This window comes from Planococcus citri, chromosome 2, assembly GCF_950023065.1.
Source record: "Planococcus citri chromosome 2, ihPlaCitr1.1, whole genome shotgun sequence".
Lineage (NCBI taxonomy): Eukaryota > Metazoa > Arthropoda > Insecta > Hemiptera > Pseudococcidae > Planococcus > Planococcus citri.
This window is the reverse complement of record NC_088678.1, coordinates 4,071,683-4,098,544: the sequence shown is the minus strand read 5'-3', so window position 1 is coordinate 4,098,544 and position 26,862 is coordinate 4,071,683. Positions and strand designations below refer to the sequence as shown.

Here is a 26,862-nt window from a genome sequence, read left to right as displayed (position 1 = left end):
TGGAAATTATTAAAACAGTAATCATCCTTCGAATAGAACCATAATCATCATTTATTTTTTATATCATTGGTGAAGTGAACTTTGAACTTCGATGACGTAAATTTCCAATAGATACTCAAAGAGTTCGTTTCAAACTTTGTCTATTTCTCTTCTAATAATTCCTTGAAGAAATGAGTTGTAAACTTCTATAACAACTTGTATGTTATTTAATTCGTGTGATACCAAATAATTATTTGTTAACTGATAACTTTTTCGTTAATATTTTGATTTAATTTTCTAGCATTGTAAAATGATCTCATTTTGATTTTATTTGCATAAGTATAAAAGCGTTCAACGTATTTTTCTAGTATTTTTTTTCTGTTCATCGTTTCAATTCAAGATTTTGTATAAATATTAGCACCATTTCTGTCTCAAAGAAAGAACAACTGGATATTTCGAATTTATTAAATGGAAATTACGAATTTCTATTTCAAAATCCAGCAGACTGAATTATGTATTTTTCATCAAGATTGAATTTGAAATGATTTGTAAGGAGAATTTGATACGAGCAGCTGATCAACGTACGGTCAACGGGTCAAGGTAGAGTGTTGATTGAATATTTCGAATTTAATTAATGGAATTTATTACATTTAATAATTTCTATTTCGAAATTCGGCGGATTGAATTATTTTTCATCAATGATCAAGTTGAAGATAAGATTGGTTGAATGAATGGAATGAATGAATTGATGACTCAACCATCAGCTGATCTACGTAAGGCAGATATGTAGGCAATCAACCTCACACAAAATGAGGATTTCTATTCTTTTTCTTCAATTGTTTCAATAAATTATTCATTTTAATAACTTCAATACTTAAAACTCAGTAAATCACACAAAATTTAATTCAATCAAACGCCGAAAATCGAGAAAAAAAACGAATAAATAAATTTTCACGTTCCGTCCCAACGCGACACTCGCTCCACACGACAACAACCGCACACCAAGATAGGTATCTCGATTTACCTACCCATTGTTCGGTTCTAGTCACGTGACCACAGATAACAACGCAAGGGATTGGAAAGTACTAGACGTTAAAGTGCACTAGTTTTTTTTTCCGGTGCAAAAACTCGGAAGTCATCGGGTACAGTCGGAAATACTTCGTTCGACTTGTTCTATTTCTCTAGTGTGATAACTGATAACTCTCTAACTCTGTTCTGCTTTATAAAGGTGAAAATATAAAATACCATTATGTACTACATAATATGATTACTTATTCAGCATTTTCCATAATATTAATCGTTATATGGATCAATTATCATCATTTCAAGGTGGGTTTTTAATAAAGTTAAGTCTGATAGTGTTGATACATATCGTTCATCAACTGAACATACTCCACGAAACATATGTACGCAAATTTGGAATTATATGAGTTGAAAAACAATTGTCAAAAGCTCGGAAATACGTAATAATCTACTTAATTCAACTTGTTTACTGTTTTTTCATATTTTCTTTCTCAGTTCGCGGTGATTTTGTCAATAATCTTCGCCTCTGTACGTAGTGACAGTGGTTTTTCAATCAACATCAACTATCAAGTAAGTTCATATGAACATCATTAGTATTAGGCTTTAGTTTTGGAAAAAGAAACCGAAAATTACTTGACATCAAAAATTTGAATTTGAAAAACCAGTGTCAGGGAAGATTATCATCAAATAAAAATAATAAAATCAGGGAAGAACGGAAAGATGACGAATTGACGATCAATTGATAAATACAAGTTGAACGAAGTACCGCCGACAATACCCGACGGCTTCCGAGTTTTTGCACCGGAAAAAAAAACTAGTGCACTTTAACGTCTAGTTTGGAAAGTTTCCGTGATTCATTATTCGGCTGTGATTGGACTTTCATTTTGTGAAAAGTGCAAAATTATCGAGCTTTTGTTTTACACCCCGCGCTGTAGTACACGAAAATTTTTTTAAAAATGTGTGATTTCGTTCGCTTTAATGTGTTTAATTCGATGTAAAGCCGACGATAGTAGTTTAATATATGTTTTTTTCAAAGTCTAAATTATGGCTAGTGATCAACAATTTTGTTTACGGTGGAACAATCACCAAAATACATTGGTGTCTATATTCGACAGCTTGCTAGAAAGTGGAACGCTTGTTGATTGTACATTAGCAGCCGAAGGAAGATTTTTGCAAGCTCACAAAGTAGTATTATCGGCATGCAGTCCTTATTTCGCTGTAAGTTCCTACATCACTTAATTATATACGTCGAATCCAAGTTCCCTAACAGACGGTCCAGTCGATCGTATCGTATACCTGCACTGAAAGTGCATTAGGCTTGGACCGACATAATATACCGACGTATAAAAATACGATGTTTAATATTTCATTACTAGTTATATTGTTTATGTATGAAAGCTGCATCGATACGGTTTGCAAACTTATGACCAGTGTTTTAGGAATATTCTTTCGTGAAACGAAATTCAAGCTCCTCTGCGAATTCATCGAGTTCGGTTTCAATCAACGAGTATTAGTTCCGGTAAAACCGTACGTCAGTGGTTCGTTTCCTCGAATCTGAAACGATTAGTAATTCGCTTTTGGCAAGTAATTAGTCGAAGAGCTGCAGATTTCGCAAATGTCGCCGATACGAACCGTACATAATTGAGAATTTAAGTTCGCAAAACGGATTATAGCTTCGTTGAAGAAAATTTTTTTCGTTCTTTTGCGTCTTTCATCTGTCTGCGTCTACGATCATGTTCCGATGCACGTTTCGTTTACTTAGTCATACGTGAAGTTAGGATTGCCCTAAGAGATAAGATAAATCGCAACGTGCTATCTTCGAAGATGTACGGTTTTGTAAACATCGAGTCAACCGAACGTCTCATTAAAGCTGAAATTCGTTTCCATATTGTTACAGTTTCAGAGTGTATCGTTGAAATAATACTCTCTAATTTGACTACGAAGAACATTCGAAGTTAGGCCATGACCATATGTTTGGTATTTACAGAATATGTGCAGCTTCTTTGTACGTAAAGGAAAGGTTTACTCGTATTTGCTTCTAATTTCAATCTGTCTGGGTCTTTTGTGAGAAAATCATAAACTATCGTTGGAGTTTTATCTTTCGAGTGTTTCATCGACCTTTTCTTCAGTACCTAGTTTGATATTTTGAAATTATTCAAACGCGAATTTAAAAATAATCGCAACGAGTTTATCACGGTTTGTAAACTTTTTTTTTCAGAGTTTTGTAAATGAAAGCCTACGAATTGAACAACTTGTGAATAAATCACTGATTCGTTCAAGTTTCCAATCGATTCGATGCAGCTTCTGCGAACTCGAACTTGAATTTATTTTTTTTTTTTTTGTACAAAGTAATTGAACTAAATATCATGCAAACTCGGTGCAACTATTCGACGTTGAATTTCTTCATAATCATAAATTACTTTCACATTTTTTAGCCGGTATTTTCGGTGGTGTTCGATTTACACGGACCTACGAGTACGTTTTTTTACGTACAAGTGAAATATTTGGCAGGTAATATTCGCGAGGCCAGAATGTGACCGAGTATTAAAAAAGAAAAAAAAAAAGTTGGCTTGGAAATGATGATGGTTGAAAAAGCGAAGAAAAATGATTACTTATTTTGTACTTTGATGGAATTAAAATACGTCCAAGTCGAGTAAAAAATTTGCTTGGTATTCCAGCATCGCATCGTGTCCCGTCCGCCAAAATCTTCGCTAAAAACATTCGAAAAACTATCGAAAAACTGGTTTTTATTGTTCGTCGCTGCATATTTAATGGGAAAAATTCTCTCGCTCTGCTCACCAACTTGTATATAGTACTCGTGTTTACGTTTATTTATACGTATGTAGGTACTCTTCCCAATTGAATTATTATATAACTCGCAGTGATCTTTCGCCGGTTAATCGACTCGTTTAACGAGAACCTGGTTTAGATATCCCAGACTCAGACGGCCACTCGACTTTACGATTCTGATAATTTTTAATTCCACGTCTGTTTGACGTCCAGTCTCCTCGTATATGCTTTGGACCGCCAACGCTTCTCTGGATTTTGAGATATTGAATTATTATCGTAATATTTTTAACGTTTGTTTGTTTTTTTGGAGGTAGGAGAGAGGGAGCATGAGGAGTGATAAGTTGATTATTCGAAGACTCGAAGTATCTAAAAATAATATAAGAATCAAGTTCGATGATGAAATTGACGTATCCGGTTTCTCTCAGGAATTTTACATAGAAATTTTATCTCGAAAACTTTTCCAGGGGATGATAACGATTTGGGTATTCCTTGTGACAACTTCACTATCACTTCTGGGAATTTGGTTATTCATTCGCTTCGTCGAGATAACGAATTGTTTCATTTATTCAGATGTTCGGGATGTTCGTTCCTCCTAATTCCTATTCACTGACCGATTTTTACATCTCAGCTGCTGTCATATTTTTGATAATCGATTCGCGAAACCAATTCAGGGGTTCTGAAAGTAGAGAATTTTGCATCTCTGTTTTTTTTTTAGTATGTCGAGCTTTAGCTCAATTCGTGTCTAATATTTCATCACCTACGCAATTAATCGTGAATTTTTCGAACGATTTATCTATGTATCGGTGTTTGAAATTTGTTCTAAGTTCTAAATAAGTAAAGTTGTAGATGTAGGTTCAACATCAATCATCGTAATGATTTTTTTTTTACCTATTTTTGTGGTAGAATAACAACGATTCAACATTGCTTGAAAAATTTTGTTGGTTGAATGGTTGATGAGTGTTATTTTTTTAGTTCGCGAAATAAAATTTGCGAGTTTTTTCAGGGGTCCTACTTGTGTGTAGTTTGAATAGAATTTCAAGTTCATAGCAGTGCATTGTCATAGAGGAACATCTGATTTTTGTTTTTTTTTTTTTTAGTTTGTCAGGCGTTTTCGAAAAGTTGAAAAAAATACTAGTTAGTGGAGGCAAATTAGCATCATATTTCGAAAATAAAAACATTTTTGGCTACCAAAGATTTTATGATGAAAAATTGTCAAGGGTGGTCCCCTAAATAATCCCTGAGAATTACCACCCCACAGACCCCTTGCTAATTTTTTTATGGGGGGTTGAACCCCCTCAAAATGGGTTTTTTGCAGTTTTATCCTCAGGGGTTGATTTTACGTCAAAAATTGCTTCATTTTTGAGTTCTATGTCAAATTCCCGATCTAGTGACATATCAACTGTCTTTCTACCTCCAAGGGGGTGGGGCTGGAACAATTCAAATTTGAGGGGTTTTCTAAAAAACACAAAAAAGCTATCGGCGCGTACGAGGGGTGAATTGTGTCCCGAGAGTGTTTAGGTTAATACTAGCATGGAAGGTAGATACCATCGAGAAACTACCGCGTGAAAAATTTCAGATCCACACCACCTCCCCTTTTTGGGGAACCCCCCTTTTCTGAAATTTCAATAACACTTTTCTCAGCCCCATTTTAACCGATTTTGAGAATTTTTCAAGATGTTATGTATACCCTTAGTAGGTATCCCTAAAAAAATTTTCAACCACCTTCCCTCATATTTACCCCTCAAAATAGTGTAAAAATGTGTCTTAGGGAGAGTTGGGGGTAAAATGGGAATTTTGGGGAAAATAACTGAGTATTAATGAGTAGGGTGTCGTTTTCTTATGATTCGATACCACTGAGCACGAATATGACGTCAAAATTTTTGCTACACTCACCTAGCTCTCTCCAGAGCACTTAGCCTCCTCAATTTTTACTATTGTTAAAAAGCATCAAATAAGTTGAAAAACGATATTTTGAGGGGTAAATATGAAGGGAGGGGGTTGAAAATTTTTGTAAGGATAACTACTAAGGGTATACATAACATCCTGAAAAATTTTCAAAATCGGTTAAAATGGGACTGAGAAAAGTGTTATTGAAATTTCAGAAAAGGGGGGTTCCCCAAAAAGGGGAGGTGGTGTGGATCTGAAATTTTTCACGCGGTAGTTTCTCGATGGTATCTACCTTCCATTGTAGTATCAACCCGAACACTCTCGGGACACATTTCACCCCTCGCGTAAGCGCCGATAGCATTTTTGTGTTTTTTAGAAAACCCCTCAAATTTGAATGGTTTCAGCCCCACCCCCCTTGGAGGTAGAAAGACAGTTGATATGTCACTAGATCGGGAATTTGACGCAGAACTCAAAAATAAAGCAATTTTTGACGTAAAATCAACTCCTGAAGATAAAACTGCAAAAAACCCATTTTGGGGGGGTTCAACCCCCCATAAAAAAATTAGCAAGGGGTCTGTGGGGTGGTAATTCTCAGGGATTATTCAGGGGACCACCCTTGACAATTTTTCATCATAAAATTTTTGGTAGCCAAAAATGTTTTTATTTTTTCTTATTTGCCTCCACTAAGTGTGAATAAAATGTTATAAGTGTTTCAAATTTATCAAATATTATTTCACGAAAAAAATCATGGGTTGTGGTGAATGGGAGGGGAGGGGGGGTCCTGGAAAAGTTGTCGCCAAATTTTCGAAAAATGTAGCCTATTTTTGAAACATTTTTCCAGTACCATTTCAATTTGTGATGGTGAAAAATATTTCATGATTATATTTTTTCACAAAGCTTACTAGTCCAGTAGTCCGGCATATGACAACAAGAGTAATTGCACCCTCCCGCCCCGCCGATCCTCCGGGACAACTTTTTTCTTTAAGGGAACATCCTAAGGAACATTTTAAAGCAAACTTTCCAAAAAAAAAAGTTGGCCATTTTGATTGACAGGTCCGCCAAAATTTCAGATTTTGCGTTTTAACATAGGACTTGCACGAACTTTTTCAAACTTTACAAAGGTAGATCGAAAGATCATGCAAAAATTTATCACCTGTCAAAATTTCAAGTGCTAAAGTGCGTTTTTCGATTTTTGGTGAATTTTTGAAAATCGAATTTAGGCCAAAATGTTACCAAATTGACCAAGAAAGCTGAAATTTGGGATATACCCTATTTTCGACATGCCAAATCGATTGGAAACGGTTTCAACCCGTTTTGAGTAGTTCTGGAGCCTCCAGCAGATTTTTGAAACTCGAAATTCCCACAAAATTCCATCAAATTGGAGTTGTAAAGCTAAAATGTATTCTAAAAACCAATTTAAATACGCTACGAAGTACTGCAGGTGAATTTCAAGTCGTTTTGGATCCTCCAGCGACTTTTTGAAAATTCCTAAAGCCTCCAGCAGATTTTTGAAACTTTAAATTTTCACAAAATTTCATCAACTGGAGATGGAAATCTGAAATTTATTCTACACTCCAATTTTAACACCCTCTAAAAACGGCTTCAGGTGAATTCAAGTCATTTTAGAGCATCCCAACGACTTTTTTGAAAATTACTGGAGCCTCCAGTAGATTTTTGAAATTTGAAATTTCCCCAAAATATCATCAAACTAAGATGGAGATGCGAAATTCATTCTGCAAACTAATTTCAATGCGCTACGAAGTTGCCTGCTGGTGAATTTCAAGTCGTTTTGAAGCCTCCAGCAACTTTTTGAAAGGTTGTATGACGTTTTTTTTAGAAAATTGAAATTTTCTAAAAGTAGCTGGAAGCTTCAAAACCAGTTTCAAAAATCTGCTGGAGGCTCCAGTAATTTTCAAAAAAAGTCGCTGGAGGCCCTAAAATTACTTGAGCCCACCTGAAGTCGTCTTCAGAGGGTGTTAAAATTGGAGTGTAGAGTAAATTTCAGATTTCCATCTCCATTTAATGAAATTTTGTGAAAATTTAAAGTTTCAAAAATCTGCTGGAGGCTTCAGGAATTTTCAAAAAGTCGCTGGAGGATCCAAAACGACTTGAAATTCACCTGCAGTACTTCGTAGCGTATTAAAATTAGTTTTTTGAATAAATTTTAGCTTTACAACTCCAATTTGATGGAATTTTGTGGGAATTTCGAGTTTCAAAAATCTGCTGGAGGCTCCAGAACTGCTCAAAACGGGTTGAAACAGTTTCCAATCGATTTGGCATGTCGAAAATAGGGTGTATCCCAAGTTTCAGCTTTCTTGGTCAATTTAGTAAAATTTTGTTTTTTCCCTCATTTTTGGCCTAAATTGGATTTTTAAAAATTCACCAAAAATCGAAAAACGCCCTTTAGCACTTGAAATTTTGATATGTGATGATTTTTTGCATGGGGGGGGGGGTGCAATTACTCCTATTGTCATATGCCGGACTATACCTCTTGAGTCTTGACCACCCCTAAACTTATTATGTAGTGACCTTGAAAGTTACTCATAGTCGAAAAGCGCCTTTTGTGTAAAAATTTTATTGTTTATCGAATTGACGTTGAAATACTCCAAAGTAGCTTGAAAATGCTAAAAAAATGATTGTCGAATGTACTGTAAAAGTAGTAAAAACATGATGAAAATTATTCAAATTTATTATGCAAAGTATTTCACGTGTTGAAAATTTTTTGAGAAATTTGAAAATTTTTCATAATGCATTATTGAACAGATCAGTTTCTTACGACCCCTAATAATGAATTTTTATCGTAATTTGATCGTGATCCTCTTGATAAAAATTCGGCTTTTTTGTATTTTGAACAATTGCGAATCCGTAAATATCAACCAAATTGAGTAAAATATAGCAAGAATTTTTCATAATCCTATAAATTGGCTAAAATGCAACCAACTTTATTATGGTATTGAAAAAATTGTTGAAATTATCATTTGAAGTGTTTCGATTTTTCATGTCAATTTTGCAATTTTTATGCTCTTTTAGATTTTTTTCATTCGTTTTCAAAAGTTTCGAAAGTTATTATTTCATTTTTGCAAATTGTACAATACACTTGATAACTTTTCGTGTCGTTTTTGTAATTTTCATAATTTTTTTAAAAAGTTTTTTAATGTTTTCAAACAGAGTTTCCAGTTTTCCACTGTTCCTGTTGATTTTTGAAATTTTCACGCAACTTTTGGATTTTTCTCATCATTTTTCTTTATTTGTGTAGAATTTTTCAATTGTTTTTATGAAGTTTTGAAAATTGACCCTTCCTTTGGTAACATTCTTGTCATTTTTAACATTTTGTGCACTATTTCCAATTTTTTTTTTCATTTTGAAAAAATTTCGATTATTTTTGTTTTACTTTTGTGAGTTTTACAATAGGTACACTTGTCAAGTTTTCATGTCATTTTTGCAATATTTGCGATTCTTTTTGAATTTTTTACGTCGTTTTCAAAAAGTTTTGAAAGTTTTTATTTGTTTGTTACATTTTTGCGAGTTTTACATTACCATTAATGATTTTTCACGTAATTTTTAAAATTTTCATGCCGTTTTTGGATGTGTTTTAATTGTATTTTCTCTTATTATTTGTTGAATTTTGAGAAATTTTAAAGAACATTTGTTCAATTTTCATGTCAGTTTGACGATTTTCGTAATATTTTTGGATTTTTTTTTTTTTGTTATTTTCATGTCAATTTGACGATTTTTATGATGTTTTTGGCTTTTTTTTTCGTTATTTTCATGGATTTTTGAGACATTTTTTTCTTTATTGATGAATTTTTGTAGATTTTACAAATCATTTGTGTATTTTTCATTAGCTATTCAAGTTTTATAAAATTTTCAATTTTTTCATTTTTATGAAGTTTTTAAGAATTTTTTTCTCTTTTTGTTGAATTTCTACGAGTTTTGCAAACACTTCGATTATTGTTCAATTCTTTATGCTATTTTTTATTTTTTAATGAAGTTTTTGAAGTTTTTTTCATTTTTGGTAGATTGGGGTATTATTACAAATTTTGCATCACATTCGATTTTTTTAATGCATTTTTTTTGCAATTTTTTGTGCTTGTTTTTTTTCCTTTTTTTTTTGTTGAAAATTCATAAATTTCACCTCACAGTCGTTCATTTCTCATGTTGTTTTTGCAATTTTTATGATGTTTTTGGATTTTTTATTGCTTTCATGAAGTTTTCAAGGTTTTTGTTTTTATTTTTGTTAAATTTCTACAAATTTGTATAATGCTGGATTATTTTTCATTTCATTTTTGCAATTTTCATCATTTTTTACTAGATTTTTTTCATAGTTTTCATGAAGTTTTGAGAGTTTTTCTTAATTTTTGTTTAATTTGTACAAGTCTTATACAAGTTTCTGAGATTTTTTCATCTCATTTTTACAATTATTTTGCCTTCTTCGATTTTTTTCGTTATTTTCACGATGTTTTGAGAATTTTTTGTTCATTATTGAATTTTTACGACTTTCAACTACCCAAGTTTCGATTATTTTTCATTTCATTTTTATTATTTTCATTATATTTTTGGACTTTTCATTATTTTCTTGATGTTTTGAGAATTTTTCTTTTCCTGTTGAATTTTTATGTGTTTTATGTGACGTGCGATCATCTTCTTGTAATTTTTACAATTTTTATGCGTTTTGACTTCATACCGAAATATTTCTGTTGGTTTATTTCTATTCAATTTTTGCATTTTTCGCAAAGTTCTGATAATTTTTCTCGCATTTTGAAATTTTTTACATAATTTTACTTTTTTTTTTTTAAATTTCCACACAATTTTTTTTTGTGTCTACTTTGACAATTTTTTGCAGCTTGAATACATAATTATTTTTACTGGTATTTTTCAAATGGATTCTGGATTTTATCATCATTAGTTTTTTTGAAGATATTTTTCTGGGGTGGGGGAGTAATTTTTGCCTGTTTTGAGTGGTATTGCCTATGCAGTACCTCTGCCCCCTTCCTCCCCTCCCCTCCCTATTGATTTTGGAAAGGATCAGAAAAGTTACTTTGAAAGATAGACTACGCAGAAAAATGTTGTGCCCCCCCCCGCCAAAAAGAGAGTTGAGCAAAGGGTCTTCGAACTGGGCTCATTTTTGCCTCTTTTGGGTGTCACCTCTCTGCTAATTATGTAGATGTACTAGTATAATTGTGATTTCCAAACTTTCTGGTCCATTGACTTTGAACTTCGATAACTGAAAATATCCCCTCCTCCTCCTTCTTAACCCCCCCTCCCCCCAAAATCAAAAAAAGGCTGGTTGCTCAAATCTGTATTCAATTTCTGTGATATATCTTTGAAACTTTTGAATTATTTTCAAAAAATGACTCAATATTTGTCAGAATTTTTGCATCGTGATATTTTGCCTCCTTCTCCCTTCTTTCGTCAATGAAAGAATCTCGCAATTTGCTCCTGTATCGAAAGTTTTAATAGTATTTAAGAAAATGCATTTTGAATATCTCGTTAATTTTCAATATTATGAATTGTAGATCTAATCACATTTCGTTGTTTTTTTTTTGTCCGGTTACAGATGCTATTACGAGAGCACTACGACAAGTTCCCGATATTAATATTGAAAGACATAAAGTACCAAGAGCTTCAAGCAATGATGAACTACATGTACCGAGGCGAGGTGAATATTACGCAAGAAACGCTAGGATCGTTTTTAAAAGCAGCCGAATCGTTACAAATCAGAGGCTTAACGGATAATAGTCACTGCGTCGAAAATAATAACGGTATTATACGCGACAATAACTCATTACACGGGACAGGCTCGCTGTATTCGTCGTCGCATTCGAATAAAAAGCTCTCGTCAGAATCGCGCAAATTACACGGCGGCGGATCTGGTGGCGGCGGAGGCGGCGGCGGCGGTGGCAATGGTGGTTTGGCGGCGTCTGCAGGCGCGACCCCTCTAATCAGTCAACAACGATCGAGATCTCCTCCGAGCTTTGTAACGCAAACGCAGTCTTCGAAAAAGTACCTTAAATCGTCACCGGCCGTCGTGGAAAACCATCATCACGCGGCTGCCGCGGCGGCGGCGGCCGCTGCTGCAGCTGCGGCGGCAGTGGCGGCAGCGTCGGCTTCGGTCAACGTCAACCACACCAGTAATTCCAAGTCATCGTCGTCGTCGGATTGTTTAGAAAATAATGTGACTAGTATAAAACGCCGAAAGTTACTGCCTCCTATTAAAAGCGAAGGCTTAGTCGTGACGCCGATTAATCCTTCGTCGACGACGTCTACTTACAATAATATAGATGCGAGTAATGTATGCGAAGTTCCGAGTCAAGCGCAGTCCATACCGGCTATCGAGGGTAAAGCTAACGTGCCTTCGCCTTCGATACCACCGAAAATCGAGTCTCCTCATATGGATATTACTCCAGTGATAAGCAACAAAGTACCTCCTATCACCAATAGCACCCCTAACTCCGGCGCCGCCCTGCCTGACGGAATGATGAAGAGCAACAAATCTACTATCAACGACCACCTGGTCAAAGTGAAAAGCGAACAGTTCGAAGATTCGTATAACGAAGACACCAACGACGATAGTTACACGACCGAAGATAACGACAACGACCGCGACGAAAATTCTCATTTGTCTATGGCCGGCCTACCCTTTCACAATAACCAGTCTGCAACAAGTGAGTCTCGATTTGCTGTCCTTAGCATTTTTTTTTAGTCTGCATTTTGCAGATACGAGTATTTGTAGGGAATGATCGGTTTATGTAGGTAAGAGAAGCTTCGTAGATCGGTTTGTGCAGAGCAAGGGAACCTCTTGGTCACTCATTCAACGATTTTGTTCTTTTAAAGTAGAGAAAGGGGGCATTAAGAGCCTATAGGGTAGCTCCACAAATCGAACCGGATCAATGAACACCATCAGCCAAAATTTCGGATGCTTAAATTAATTTTTTCAATTTTCGCCAAATTTTTTGAAAATCCAATTTTGGCCCAAAAATGAAATATAAAAATTTTACCAAATTGACCGAGAAAGATGAAATTGGGTTTGTACCTTATTATTGACCTCCCGAGTTGATTTTTGAAGGTTTCAGACCGTTCTGGAGCCTCCAGGGGATTTTGATTTTTTCGTTTCTTCAAAAATATGAGCCTAAATCGATCGAAAGGTTCATAAAGATGGTAAATCCGATTTTATTGGTGTTGAATTTCATTTTCATCCTGGCTTACAACGTTCTATTCGAAAACTTTTTATTTCAATTCGATCAATTTTTTTCAAATGAGAAGTGGGCTAAATTCGAATTGAAAAAAAATGCTTCAAAAATCGAAAAACTAATTTCGGCATCTAAAATTTTTTTGATGTCCTTTTTCGATTTTTCTGTTTGGTTCGGGTTCAAAAAATGTTACCCCGATTGGAATACTTTTCTTGTAAGGGGTTTTGAATTTTCAAAAAGTTGTACAATCTGATAAAAAAAATTGAATTACATAGGTATTACAATCACGTTTGGAGATCAATTTCGACAAGAGGAGAAATTATATTTTTTCTCATGTATTTGGAACATTTTTTTGAAAGGAATTTGACTCAAGAACTGTCCTCAAAGCGCGGAAATTTAAAAAAGCTCCATTATTTCGCATATTTTTCCAAAAATGGGGCTCATAATATGACCAGAAATGTGTGTTTCTTGAATAAATTCGTCAGTTTCTGCAATTCCTGGACTATTTTGGAAAATGCAAATCATTTCAGGTGTACCAGGGTCCTGCTAGTTTTTTTTCTGCTTTTTGCTCGTGTGTCCTGCTTGCTCATTTTCTCACGCTTTTTTTTTACTAAAATTAGGTACTAAAGTTCTAATTTCTGATGAAATTGCCGATAAAAATTGGGTGTATTCCCCCCACCCCCAATTGTCAATACGTTCTGATTTTTGCAAAAATTGCTGAAAAGTTATGTATTTTTCCAACATTTCCAGAAATACTTTTATGTAAAAAAAAGGCAAAACTTCCCGAAAGTTCTACTTTTTTTGTCAAATTTGAAAAAATATTCCTGTTTTTGGTCGAAATTGCCAAAAAGTTCTACCGTTCATCAAAACAGCCAAGAAAGCATGAAGTCTTGATTTTTACGAAAATCCGAAAAGTCTTCCCTCTTTGTCAAAATTATTGTTTAGACGTATACTCTTTTCAAGTTCTACAAAATTTTCCCTTTTTTTTAAAAATCAAAATTACCAGAAAAGTCCAACATTTTGTCAAAGTTGCTAAAAAATCTTACTGTTTGGTCTAAATAGCCGAAAAAACGAATTTTTCCTTCAAATTCCCTCAAAAGCTTGTTTTTCTGTCAAAATCGCCAAAAAATACAGATTTTTTACCAATTTCAGGAAACTGTCTTTCATGCCAAAACTTTCAAGAAGTTTTCTTTTTCTTTCCAAAATTGCCCATAAGACCTACTTTTTTTGCCTAATTTTTCAAAGTTCTCCGTTATTGTAAAAATTACTTACCAAAAAATGGTGCATTTTATTAGAATTGCCAAAAAGACCTATTTTTTCACCAAAATGTCCACGAAGTCAAGTTCGTCAAAATTATCAAAAATTGCTGTCGTTTTTGTTTGAATTGCCAGAGAGTCCAGAAAAGTTTTTCTTCTGCATCAAAATCGTCAAAAAATTATATTTTCTCCAAATTACCTAGAAACCCTCCTATTATGCATAAATTATTCGTAATGTTTTGCTTTTTGCCAATTTTTCAATTTTGATGTTTTTTTCTTTTTTTATTTCTTTGAAAATAGGAAAATTTTAATCAGATGGAATTCTGTCGTTAGAAAAAGTCGACTCTCCCTCTCTCTCACCTCCCACTCTCCTTTCCAGAAACATTTTTTTTTGAACCAAAGATTTCTTCCCCCCCCGGCCCCCTTCCCCTCAAAAAATGTTATAGTTTCAACATTACACTGGAAACTAATTTGATGGCACCAATCAGAAGTGCATCCAGAACAAATGTTTAAAAATCCATCAGTTTTCCAGGTTCAACGTTGCACTTTCCAGAAAAAGTTTGACTTCATTTTCCCTTTTGCGAGCATTCGTTTGGCAGAAGGCATGAAAAAACGATGAAAATATCTACATACTCTGATGAATGGTTTTTTTTCACCCTTGTCCTTCAGTTTTGTTAAAAAATATGTGTCAAGATTGTAAGTCGTTTCTCGAATTCGATCGTTCCTATAAATTCAATTCTCCCTTATATGTACTACTCAATTTTGGGAATAATTTTCACTCGCGTTCTAATTTCGTGAAAGAAAAAAAAATCACAGAATAAGTAGATACTTGAGCTCATATTTACAATGATTACATCATACATAATTCGAGTTCGCGCGTTCCAGAGTAAATTTTAATCAGTATTGTTGTTGATTTTACAGATTTTGATAGCTCTGGCGATCGCTCCTTACTAGGTCCAGATGGCAACAACAGTCTGCAAGATTCTCCAGGTAAGATTATCCGTATTATTCATTATTATACGTATATAATTATCGAGCAGTCGTGTATATTAGCTACGAATTTTTTCCTGACATTTTTTCTGTTTTTCGAATTTACGTATTAACCGATTCATATCGCAGCTGTGTAAGTTTATTTACCACAAGTACGATAACTTCGTACCGAATAGGCATTATGAGGCAACCAGTTCGACCAGATATCGTCCTAAATATCGAAAAAAATTATTTGTACTCGGGTGGAAAGAAAACACGATTTTTTGGGGTAAACCTGACCAAAGCATTCGAAGACCCTTGTGGGAGTTTTCTCGATGGAATGAAGGGGTTTCCAAATTTTTCTGGTGTTGGGTGCTCGACGACATTCTGGTTGAACTGCATCGATGTGCTATGCCCTTGAAAATATTTCACCCCTGTAGGAGGATGGCGTATTTCGATTTCGATTACATATCGATTTTTTGACTCGTGAATGTGATTTTGGTGTCCAACCTTTTTGACTGTGTACAAGTAATTTGAGGGTTGTTTTTGGAAAAGAACCACATTTCATAAGTGTAGCTTTGATTTAACCATCACTTGGTCAAATTTTAGCTGTTCTAATTCAGTTATGTTTTTAAAGCCAGTGGTTCAAAATTCTCAGAAATTACAAAATTGAACTCATCGAATTTTAGTGAATTTTGAAAATCAAATTTGGGTTAAATATGAAAGAAAATTCAAAATTTCATGAAATCAACCTAGAAAGCAGAAATTCGATATGTGTTCCATTTTCGATTACCTGAATCCACTGGAGACGGTCTGGAACCATTTTGAGCAGTTGTAAAGCCTCCAGCAGATTTTCGAAAGTTTGAATTTTCCAAAATTTTACCCAGTGAATTTGTAATAATAAAATTTGTTTCAAAATCCTAATTTCAACATGCTGAATCTGTTGGAGACGGTTTCAAGCCATTCTGGAGCCTTCAATAATGGGATTGCTGAAAAAAAATATGGCTGGAGACTTCAAAACTGCTTTTAATCACCTTCAATCGATTCAGCGTGTTAAAGTTGACGTATGGAGTACCTAAATTTGATCTTTGCAACTTCATTGAGAATAATTTTTATGGAAGTTTCAACTTCCAAAAACGTAGTGGAGGTTCAAGAACTGCTCAAAACGGTTCGAAATCGTTTTCAATCGATTTGGAGCGGTCGAAAATAGTGTACATTTCAAGTCTCACGTTTCTAATCGAGATCCCACCACCACCCTCTCTCTATGGAAATTTTTTGATTTATAGGTAGAAATTTTGACCTTTTAATCCTTTCCTCTGCAAAAGAAAGATTTCTGTTAACCCTTCGAGACCCGAGAAGAATCCTCTGATTGTTTACAAAAAGTGATATTTTTCCTGGAACGACCTTGAAACTCAATTTCCAAAAAATTCTTTTTTTTTGAAATAAAAACCCCACCGTCAAACTCTTTATTTTTTACCAACATTTTTTTGATTGCATAATTATGTCACTCCAACATTTTTGTAATCGTCACAACTGGTGCAGAAAATTATTTTTCATTTTTTCTCAAAATTTTGGATTTTGGCTTCAAAATTTTTTGACGTAAGTAATATGATTAGATATTCAACATTTTTTGATTTTTATGTTGGTATTACCTAAGAGAAAATTTTCGTATCCCTACATCAAAAATTTATTTTGGAAATTCGGGATGGAAAAAAATACGTATTTTGATAATTTCATCAAATTCCAAAATGAAATTTTAAATAAAACTCTAATTTTTTTGGAAATTTGCTCAACAATGTTATACTTCTTTCCACATAATCAGGGTGTCTAACACTCCTATTTATTGTACAAAAGTGATTTTTTGGTCTATAAGACCTTTTTGTCCTTTTAGTGTCCTCTTTTCCAACAATTTTATCCAAAAATTCTTTTTTTTTTTCAAAATGACTTTTTCAAATTTTCAATTTTTTCCTTTTTTATCCGGAATTTTGAACTTGTAGGAAAGGGCTCATTTGTCGACTTTTTTAGAACTTGAATCACACATTTTTGTGAGCTTCTGCCCTCGCTTCGCTCGGGCTATTTGCTCTTCGCTTTCCACATAAGTGACTTATTGTTCAAATTCAAGAAATGTTCAAAGTTTGAATCAGAAAAATAAACTCCTCCTTCCTTACAGATTTTTTTTACTTCTCAGCAAAACATGAAATTTTGAAATCAAAACTATTAGCCTTGCTTCACTCGGGTTTGTTTGCTTTTTTTTCAAGTTTGAATTTTTTTTTTGTTTTGAATTGGGGGTTTGAATCATATTTAAATTTTAAGATTTTGTAGTAAAATATATAGGTAGCTTATTACACAAAAAAACATCGTTTTCATACCTCTCAAAATATTGAATTTCTAAAGCTTTTGCCCTCGCTTCCATTTTTAAATTTTCAAAAAAAAAAATCATAATTCAAATTTTAAAATTTTGAAGCAAAACACGAATAATTCGTCACACATACAAACATCGTTTTTGTATCTCTCGAACTCGAAATGATAATTTTAGTGGGCTTCTCCCTCACCCTCTTAGAAAATCCCAAGTGTTCAAAAACTGTCCTGTTAAAGTCCTGCTAAAATTCCTTTGGCTAAAAACTTGAATGAAAATTTTGAACCTCCCACCTTAAAAAAAATTTTGACACCCCCCCCCCCAAAAAAAAAAATTCCATAAGTGCTCAAAAAATGACCTGCTGAAAGTCCTACTAAAAGTCCTTTTTTTTCATTTTGAAATTTTGTTAGACACCCTGTTAATGAAATTTTTCAATTTTCATCTTTCAGATTCTCCTCGGGTCTCGAAGGGTTAAATGTATAATTTGAATAATGAGTCGAAATTAAATTACGTGGGTACGGATTGAAACGAATGCCTCCTCCTACAGCTGTGATTTTTTTTTCAACGAAACAGACTATGTCTTGATAGGTAGATGCATGATTAGTGGGATAGGGACACTGAAAAGTGAACCCCTCAAGTAGGAAAATATTGGAAATTGGTGCAAGGTTGATGATCGTCGTGTATATCATTGTAGATTTACGATTTCTATCTCATCTACGGGGTCCTACCTAGACTAATGTATGTATAGGCTTCGCACGAAACGATATGAAAACTGCATGCGTTTTCTGGAAATTCTATGTACCTATTCTTAATACATAAAACGCGAATGCCGCTTTTACTTATTTGTATGTCTAATACCATTGCCGAATGTTTGCGCATCGTATGTACTGCAATGTAGAGTGAAACTTATTCCGCAATTTGTTTTGTTGTGTACGCTTTGCGATGCTTTTTTTTTTCTTTCTTTCTTTATCTAACAACTTACGTCGTATGTACATATTATTATGGTTTTACGACGACGCAGCGACGTTGATTGTTTGGTGTATAATAATTATGGTTGTACTATACGGTGGTGTTTTTTTATTTCAACCTGACTATATTGTGTCAAAATATAACAAACTACATACTAATAACGTAATCATTCACGTACTGCCTCTATACGAGTCGATATAGATTTTAAGCGCGGTATATATACTGTGTAGTCTGCTTGTTTCTTTTTTTTTTTTGGTCGGGGCTAAAAAGGTTCCTGTGTGGTATCATTTACTCATACATTGGTATCTGTACGTTTACGTTTTTAGGTAAAGGTATCTGGTACTATCTTGGCACTACGTTAACGTGCATATTTACTCGGTTCATGATGGTATCACCGGATACTTTAAACGATTCGAGTCGTCATAGGGGGCGAAACTTACATACCTCGTGCTCGTGTACTCGTACGTTAATTTTATGCAAACGAACCGAAGCAGAAGCTGAAGCTAAACGCAGCTTGCATCGGTGACACTATCGTATCGTCGTCGTACATAGTACTCGTACATACGTTCGAGCTACGATAATAGCACTTGTATGTACCTATATTATATGTACATATTTTGAAAGTCGAATCGACGATCGAGCTCGCGAACAGGTGTTTGATGCGGTGAATGTTTCACGTTTTTTATTTGTTTGGGGACAAAAATACACATACTCGTAGTCGTAGAATTTGTTTTGTTTCTTTTCTTATATATTCTCGAACGTTTTTTTTTTTTTTTTTGATAAACTTGTGCGAAGTACGATAGTAAAGTGTCGAGGAATTTACGAAGATAAAATTGTATTTTTTTTTTTTTTTTGGTCGTGAACTTTGAAGTACCGTGTGTTCGATACCTCCTATACTGTTGAGGGGTGTTGAGATGGAGGTGGATGCTCGAGAAAATTACGCTAGATGACGTAATACGTACTACCTATAATACTTGATGTGCATTTTCAGCAGCCTGCGAATAGCGTTTTAATTTGTGCCCAGTTCTCGTATATGTATTATAGACGAAGTACATACTACGAACGAATACCCACTGTATGTACTCGTATTTGTAGTGTCTATACCTTACCCTGATGGGTTGTGCTCGAATCTGGGCGATGGAGCCGCAACGAGTGCGCGGTTTCCTATGTGCTGTATACGATAGTATACGTAGTTTCGCGTTGAAAATTATGTTTTTGGCAGGTATTCAACATTCGACTCTGGGTGTTTTGGCTTATACTGTACACGTAGCTAGTGCCTACTACCTACCTTACCTACTCTACATGTACATATTATAAGTTTATACCAATTCGATCAGCAGCGAAGATGCGGTGTATTACTCTATAATATACATAGGTACTTGGGCATATAATTCGATGTTTACCTTTACCTACCTGCTACTAGCTGCCTAATTTTATGGCCCATCGTATCTTATATGTACGTAAGAGGTGTCGTAGATGTACGAGTATATCTCGTCAAGATGATACGTAGGTTAGGTACTAACCGACGATGGATACGTAATTAATGGAGTTTTCGATGTAGGTATGTACTACGTATAATATCGAGATTGGAGACTGCTGTAATTTATAAGTTAATTTTAAGCTGCGTCGCGATTCCGAGAAATTAGTTTGCTATATCTTGGAAGTACCCTGCTCTCGTTTTGCCTTCCTTGCCTCATGCCTCCGTTACCTAATGAAGATGCTATATTTATTTATGTGTATTTTGGTGGGAATATAGCGATGTGAGGATTCGTGAAGTGCTACGTTTAATTTAAATGGAGTTTTACGAGGTATCGGTCTGGATTTTGGCGTATTTTGGTGCTGAATTTGTTACGAAATGAGATGTTGGTTTTTATGGTTTTGAGAAGATTGTGTATGGAGCAGTGTTGTCAGTTTAAAACAGTACTGTATGTTTAAAACGTTTAAAACAGTGTTTTAAACGTCGAGAAAAAAACAGACAGTGTTTAAAACAAAATTCTGTTTAAAATGTTTTTTTTTGTTTTAAACAAGTTTTTTTTCAGCTCCAATTTCCTTAAAAAAACACGTTTTTTTTTCAATTTTTCGTTGAAAAAGTAGTGAAATTGAAGAAACTGAATTTTTAGATTTGCATCCTTCTTCCTATACTTTTTTTCAAAGGCAAATTTTGTGTTTTGATTTCAATTTTTCAATATTTCTTGAACCTTATAGCTATTTTATGACGTCACATCTTAAAAGTTGACGACTGGATAACGTATATTTGAAAAACTGAATCCAAAACAAATAAATTTGTGTTAAAAACGTGTTTAAAACCATTTTAAACATGTTTAAAACACGTTTAAAACACATGAGGATCCAGCTGTTTAAAACAGGGTTTTAAACAAAAAAAACGTTTTAAACAAAAAAAACCGTTTGTTTTGTCTTTTTTAAAAAAAACCGTTTTTTTCCAACACTGGTATGGAGGGGATGGATGGATGAATTTTGTCGACTTTTTAGCCCGGTGTGAAGAATGGTGGGAAGTGTTGTTTGAACGGATTTTGTTTCGTGTACCATTCCTCTTAATTTTTTAGAGCATTGGAGGGGGGGGGGGGTAAACTTTCAAAATGTGTTTTTTGGAGGGTTCTACGTTATCTTCCATAAGAGGTATTTAAATTCGAAGAAGAATTTTTGAACTGGACAAAGCTACACTACAGGAAAAGAGGATGTAAAAATACACCATAAGCCAAAATTTTGGTCGCTGAAGTGCATTTTTTGAGTTCTGCTGAAATTTTGGAAATGATTGGGCCAAAAATGTGGAAAAACCGAAATTTTACCAAAATAACCTAGAAAGCTGAAATTTGATATGTGTACTATTTTTAATCCTCCGAATAATCGATTGGAAACTGTTTCAGATCTTTTTGTACGATTCTGGAGCCTCCAGCAGATTTTTTAAAGCTAAAATTTTGACGAAAAATTTTACAAAAGAGAGTTGAAAGGATGAAATTTTCTGTAATCCTCTGAATTCAACATGCTGAGTTGATTAGAGGCGGTTCCAAGTTGTTTTGGAGCCTCTAGAAACTTCTTGAAAATTCCAATTTTTGAAGAAAAAAAAATGCCTTAAAGTAACCCGTTCAATTCTGTACTTCGTCTTCTATTTTGAAAAAATAGCTTCAATTTCGTTTATGCATGCAAAAATTAATTTAGACGGTTTTTATGCCTCTTTTTTAAAATTGAAAAATTCCAAAATCTGGCTGGAGGCTCCAGAACAGCTTGAAATCGCCTCCATTCGTCTCAACATATTGAAATTAAGGTATAGAGTAGATGAATTTTGGCCTTTCAACGTTATTGGGTGAAATTTTGTCGTAATTTCGACTTGACAAAATTTGCTGGAGGCTCCAGAACTATTTGTGTACAATCCTTTTTGATTTTTAGCGCATGAGCATTGTGTGTGTGTGTATGTGGGGGGGGGGTAACTTCCAAAATGTGTTTTTCGGAGGGTTTTACGTTATCTTTCATGAGAGGTATTTCAATTGCGAAAGAGGATATAAAACTACACCTTTAAAAGCCAAAATTTCAGGAGCTGAATTGCATTTTTCGATTTTTGCTGAAGTTTTGGGTAGGTATTAAAGAGCCAAAAATGTGGAAAAAACGAAATTTTATCAAAATGACGTAGAAAGCTGAAATTTGGTACCTATGTGTACTATTTTGGATCCTCCAAAACGATTGGAAACAGTTTCAAATCAATTTGTACGATTCTGGAGCCTCCAGCAGATTTTTTAAAGCTAAAATTTTGACGAAAAATTTTACAAAATAGAGTTGAAAAGATGAAATTTTCTGTAATTCCCTGAATTCGACAAACTGAGTTGATTAGAGGCGGTTCCAAATTGTTTTGAAGTCTGTAAAAACTTATTGGAAATTCCAGTTTAAAAAAAAAAAAAAAAATGCCTTAAATTAACTTGTTTAATTCAGTACTTTGTCTTCGATTTTGAAAAATAGCTTCAATTTCGTTTATGTGTGCGAAACTTGATTGATTTAGACGAATTTTATGCCTCTTTTTGAAAATTGGAAAATTTCTAAATCTGGCTGGAGACTCCAGAACAATTTGAAATCACCTCCATTCGACTCAGCATATTGAAATTAAGGTCTAGAGTAGATGAATTTTGGCCTTTCAACGTTATTGAGTGAAATTTTGTCGTAATTTCGACTTGACAAAATCTGCTGGAGGCTCCAGAATTATTATTCAAAACAATTCGAAACCATTTTCATCGATTTGGGGGGTCAAAACTAAAACCTGTATCAAATTTTAGCCTTCTGTGTCAATTTGGCAAAACCTTGATTTTTCAACCTTTTTTTTGGCCAAAATTCTCAAAAAATTGAAAAATTCCCGTAGGTCTCCTAAATTTTGGATGGATTGGTGACGTATTTTTGCATGTTCTTTCGATTACATAAGCTTTACTCAGAGCAAATTTTTTTGCCAGCAACCAATTGACTTAAAATTAGAAAGCAATGCCCTTTGATTTTTTCAAATCTTTTCGATCTCAACGACCATACAATTCACTTTGCATTATTGAATTTCCTGGAGGAAATCGAAAATCTGCTGGTGGCTCAGAATGATTTGTCTCCTCCCCCCCCCCCCAGGAATTTGAACTTTACATGGATCTGAGAAGGTAACGTGTTGGAGGTTTTGCGGCCATTTTATTATTATTTTTTTTTTTTATAAGAAATGTTGAATTTGACAGACAGAAACCGAATTCTGAAAATTGACACCCAAAATCGATCAAAGGGGCCACAAGAGGATGGTTAATCTGAGGTTATGAGTTCTAAATCTTATTTGAGGTATTTTTACGAAATGATTTTCTTGACAGTGAAAACCCCAAAAATCCATCAAGGCTCCAGCACCGCTGGAATCCCTCCCCCCCCCCCGATTTCAGATTTCTACCTATAGGTACCTCAATATGATCTGCAAACTTTGATGGTTTCATAGGAAATGAACCAATCCGTTTCCCTCTGCCTCCTCAATTTTGAGAAGGTGAGTCGAATCCTAATTTTATATTAGAAAAAATTAGGGAAATTTAGATCCTGAAATCTGTCCAGGTTTTGTACGTTCAAAAGGCTTATCGGAACGAAGGAGGTATGAAATGAATGATTTTTCAACAGCTTTGAAGTTTTCTTTTGTTATGGTAACTTTTTTATTGAATTTTCACGTCGTTTAAAATCTCCGCAGAAGTACGCAGATCTCAATATCGGATTCAAAAGTGAAATTTTGTCACACTCTCTACAGATCTCGTACTTTCATTTCATTATTTTAATTTTTTTGAAAAATTTCTGAAAACCAGTTCGAATTTTGAATTCCTACATATTTTGTTCTGTGGGCCATTTTTAGTGCAGATTGTTCAGAATTTTGTTGACTGGGAAAAATGATTCAATTCTATTTTGGATTCGGAAAAAAAAACTAATTTTCCCTTCATACTGATTATTCAAAATTTCAAAAATGTTTCCTCGAATTGTGACAGAAAATGAAGTAGAACATTAAAGTCTTGTAGGGCAGATTCGACGAGAAATACATTATTTTTTAACCTTGATTCCTCGAATTTGTAAATTGATAATGCTTATATGTTTTTGGAATTCATTACCAGCATTTAAGGGGTACCTATTTATAATTTTTTGAATAATCTGGAATACTTTTATGGATATTTTACTTTACGAACGCTTATTTTTTTTTAGCAAATGTATGTACTTTTTGTGTTTTTAGTATATTTTTTGTACGCTTCGTGGTGGTGAATTTTGCGTCGCACGCCTAATTTTTTTTTTGTTTTTTGATTATTTTCATCGTCTCTATATTTTATACTGTGGTAGTTTCGAGGAGAACGAGAGATAGAGAGAGAGAGAAAATTTCGAAGACTGACGTTTGACTTTGAAAAATATGCATCACTTTCTTGTCAAGTCGACTTCAGCTTAAATCACGATCAGTGTGGTTTAGAGTTCATTTCATCAAATGTTTGTGCCCCCTCCCCCCACCCCATTCATTTGTTCGAGTTTTTTGCCTCAAAATCAAACTTCTAGCATTGGGTTAGCCCTATATTTTTTTCAACGATTTCGATTGGTTTAATCAATATTCTCAATTTGGACTTATTCGAGATGCTTTTTCAAAGGGCTCGCGAATTATTCGCCCTTTTTGGGCATTCTTCAATTGAAAAAAGAAATGAGAATTTTTATTTATTGTGGCAAATTTTGTGAGTGTGAATTTTGGGTTCGTGGAAATTTGTCAAAAATTCTCAAAATTGAACAACCCGATGAAAGTTGTTTGGAATCGCAGTGAAATTTCGCAAATTGATGGTTTTATTTATTTTAATTTTTATTTGTATTTTCAAACGTGTGTGTACAGCTCTATTTTATACATGTATGTTTCTCTCTCTCTCTCTCTTCTCTCTTATCTTTTTTTTCCACAATAACATATTTGATTTTTTTTTTCAAAGCACTAGAATCATATTACTATCATGTTTCGTTTATAATCACTGTAATAGGACAGCGTGTTTTTCGTTGATGGGTTATTTATTTTAATTTTTTTTTTTTTGCTGGTAGTTTATTTTATAAACAATTGTTGGTATTTGTCTTACATTATGGTATGATAATGATTACTCAGCTGAGTTATTTTAAACACTGAGACTTTTTAAATCGAACCGAAAGCAACTTTCAGTGGAACCCTTCTTACCACCTGAGCCTATTGCGTTTTATTTTTTGTTCTTCGTTCTCATTTTGTAGAGAATTCAGCTTTTGTGAAAAAAAATTCTAAAATAATCGCCCCCCGTTATGAGCGACGACTAGCTTTGTGCTGGTTGGTTTCAAGAATGGGGACTGTGACGAGTAGGTGGAGGGAGGTGTACCTACTATTGAAAGTTGGTTTCGGATTGATCCACGTGTATACGACGCAAGACGTGTTGTTTTTTTTGATCGTTTGCAATGTTGTGCATTCACGCTGATTGTGTTTTTTCTTTATTTATACTTATTTTATTATTTTTTTTTTTTACTTCATCTTCGGCGCAATTGGTGTATATGTACTCTATATTTTGTGTGCTGCGTTTGTGTTGAGCAACAATCTCTACCCAACAACCAACCAACCAATAAACAAACATATACAACGACAATATGACGACAACGACGATTAGCCCGATTTTTTTTCCTTTTTTTTTTTCAACAAAAATACCAAACGATACCTACCTTTAAAAAATGACCCGTAATTTTGGGGAGATTTTTCGATATACACGCGATGATGTAATTGTATTTTACAGATACGCGCGCCAACGACGAAATAGTCTCCCAATTTGTGATAAAATTATCGAAATCGTTGCCCGTCGTCGATTATTGCAACGGGACCCAGCAGACGCAGCAACAGCAACAGCAGCAGCAGCATTGCAGCGAGCAACAATCGCACGCGATTTCGACGACTAGCACCTTCGGGTGTCAGCCTGCTGTGGCCTGCGGTTCGTCTTTGGCTGCGGCGATGGCGGCGACGTCGATAGCTCCGGCGACGCCTCCTCCGGCAACCAGTTCTAAAGTTTGTTTTCCCTGCGACGCCTGCGGCAACGTCTACAATTACAAGACGTCTTTGGCCCGCCATCAAAGATTCGAATGCGGTAAAGATCCCCAATTCCAGTGCCCGTTCTGCGAGCACCGTACCAAGCACAAGAGCAGTCTTACCACGCACATCGATTGTAAGCACAAGCAAGAGTTGTTGTATGAGGAGAACCGAGCCATAGCTGCGGCTGGCGGCGTTGACGCTTCGTTTTGGCGCGAATATAACGGCATCTCGTCATCCCTTACCAAAACTTAGTATATAAGATTATCACTACCTACCTATAATGATCGCGAATTCGATTTTGATAAGTTGACTTCTTCAATTCAGAGCCCCCAGAGGGGTTGCTTGAATGATCGAAAAAACCTCATGTAATGTTGGCTTTTTCGGCGGGGGGTTTATTATTTTATGGCGATCTTCGGATCGTATTTTTCGGTGATTTACTCTTCTAACTTTGAGATAACGATTGGTTTTTGTAACGCCACGTTCGCTTAGTGAGATTTTCTACGTAATAACTAATTACTGAACTAGTTGTTTCCTATAAAACTATCTTCTTTGATCGTGATTTCGTTTTGAATACCTATAGCTTTCTACGTGTACTACAAGGCAAGGGGGTTGTTTTTTAGTTTCCTGTCTAATGTGTTTATTTTTTTTTTTTTGTTTACTTCTTTCCTGTTTCTTGAAGTTTCCTTGTTTTTAGAGTACCACTACCTACCTATATTTTATTTCCAATTACAGTGTATTATCTCCTTTGAAGAAAGGATGGTCTGTTGTTTTAAAAGCTAACCGATGAGGTATGGTGTTGACAAAATGGGTCAAATGAGTGTCTGTTTTTACATTACTAATCCTTTTTACTCTTTTACTCTGTTCCTTCGTTTCTGTTGGACTGATGAACGT

General features: G+C 34.5%; 1 protein-coding gene across 1 annotated transcript in view; it reads left to right on the top strand.

Annotated features, from left to right (window-relative positions):
• The first annotated feature begins 1,865 nt into the window (after window positions 1-1,865).
• LOC135834251 (uncharacterized) overlaps window positions 1,866-26,862 on the top strand; it is a 72,204-nt gene continuing 47,207 nt past the window's right edge. Inside the window, exons 1-3 of the mRNA XM_065348083.1 lie at window positions 1,866-2,220; window positions 11,237-12,344; window positions 15,047-15,115. Of these exons, the coding sequence (XP_065204155.1) occupies window positions 2,047-2,220; window positions 11,237-12,344; window positions 15,047-15,115 (1,351 nt within the window). The 5' untranslated portion in view covers window positions 1,866-2,046. The remainder of the gene's footprint in view (window positions 2,221-11,236; window positions 12,345-15,046; window positions 15,116-26,862) is intronic.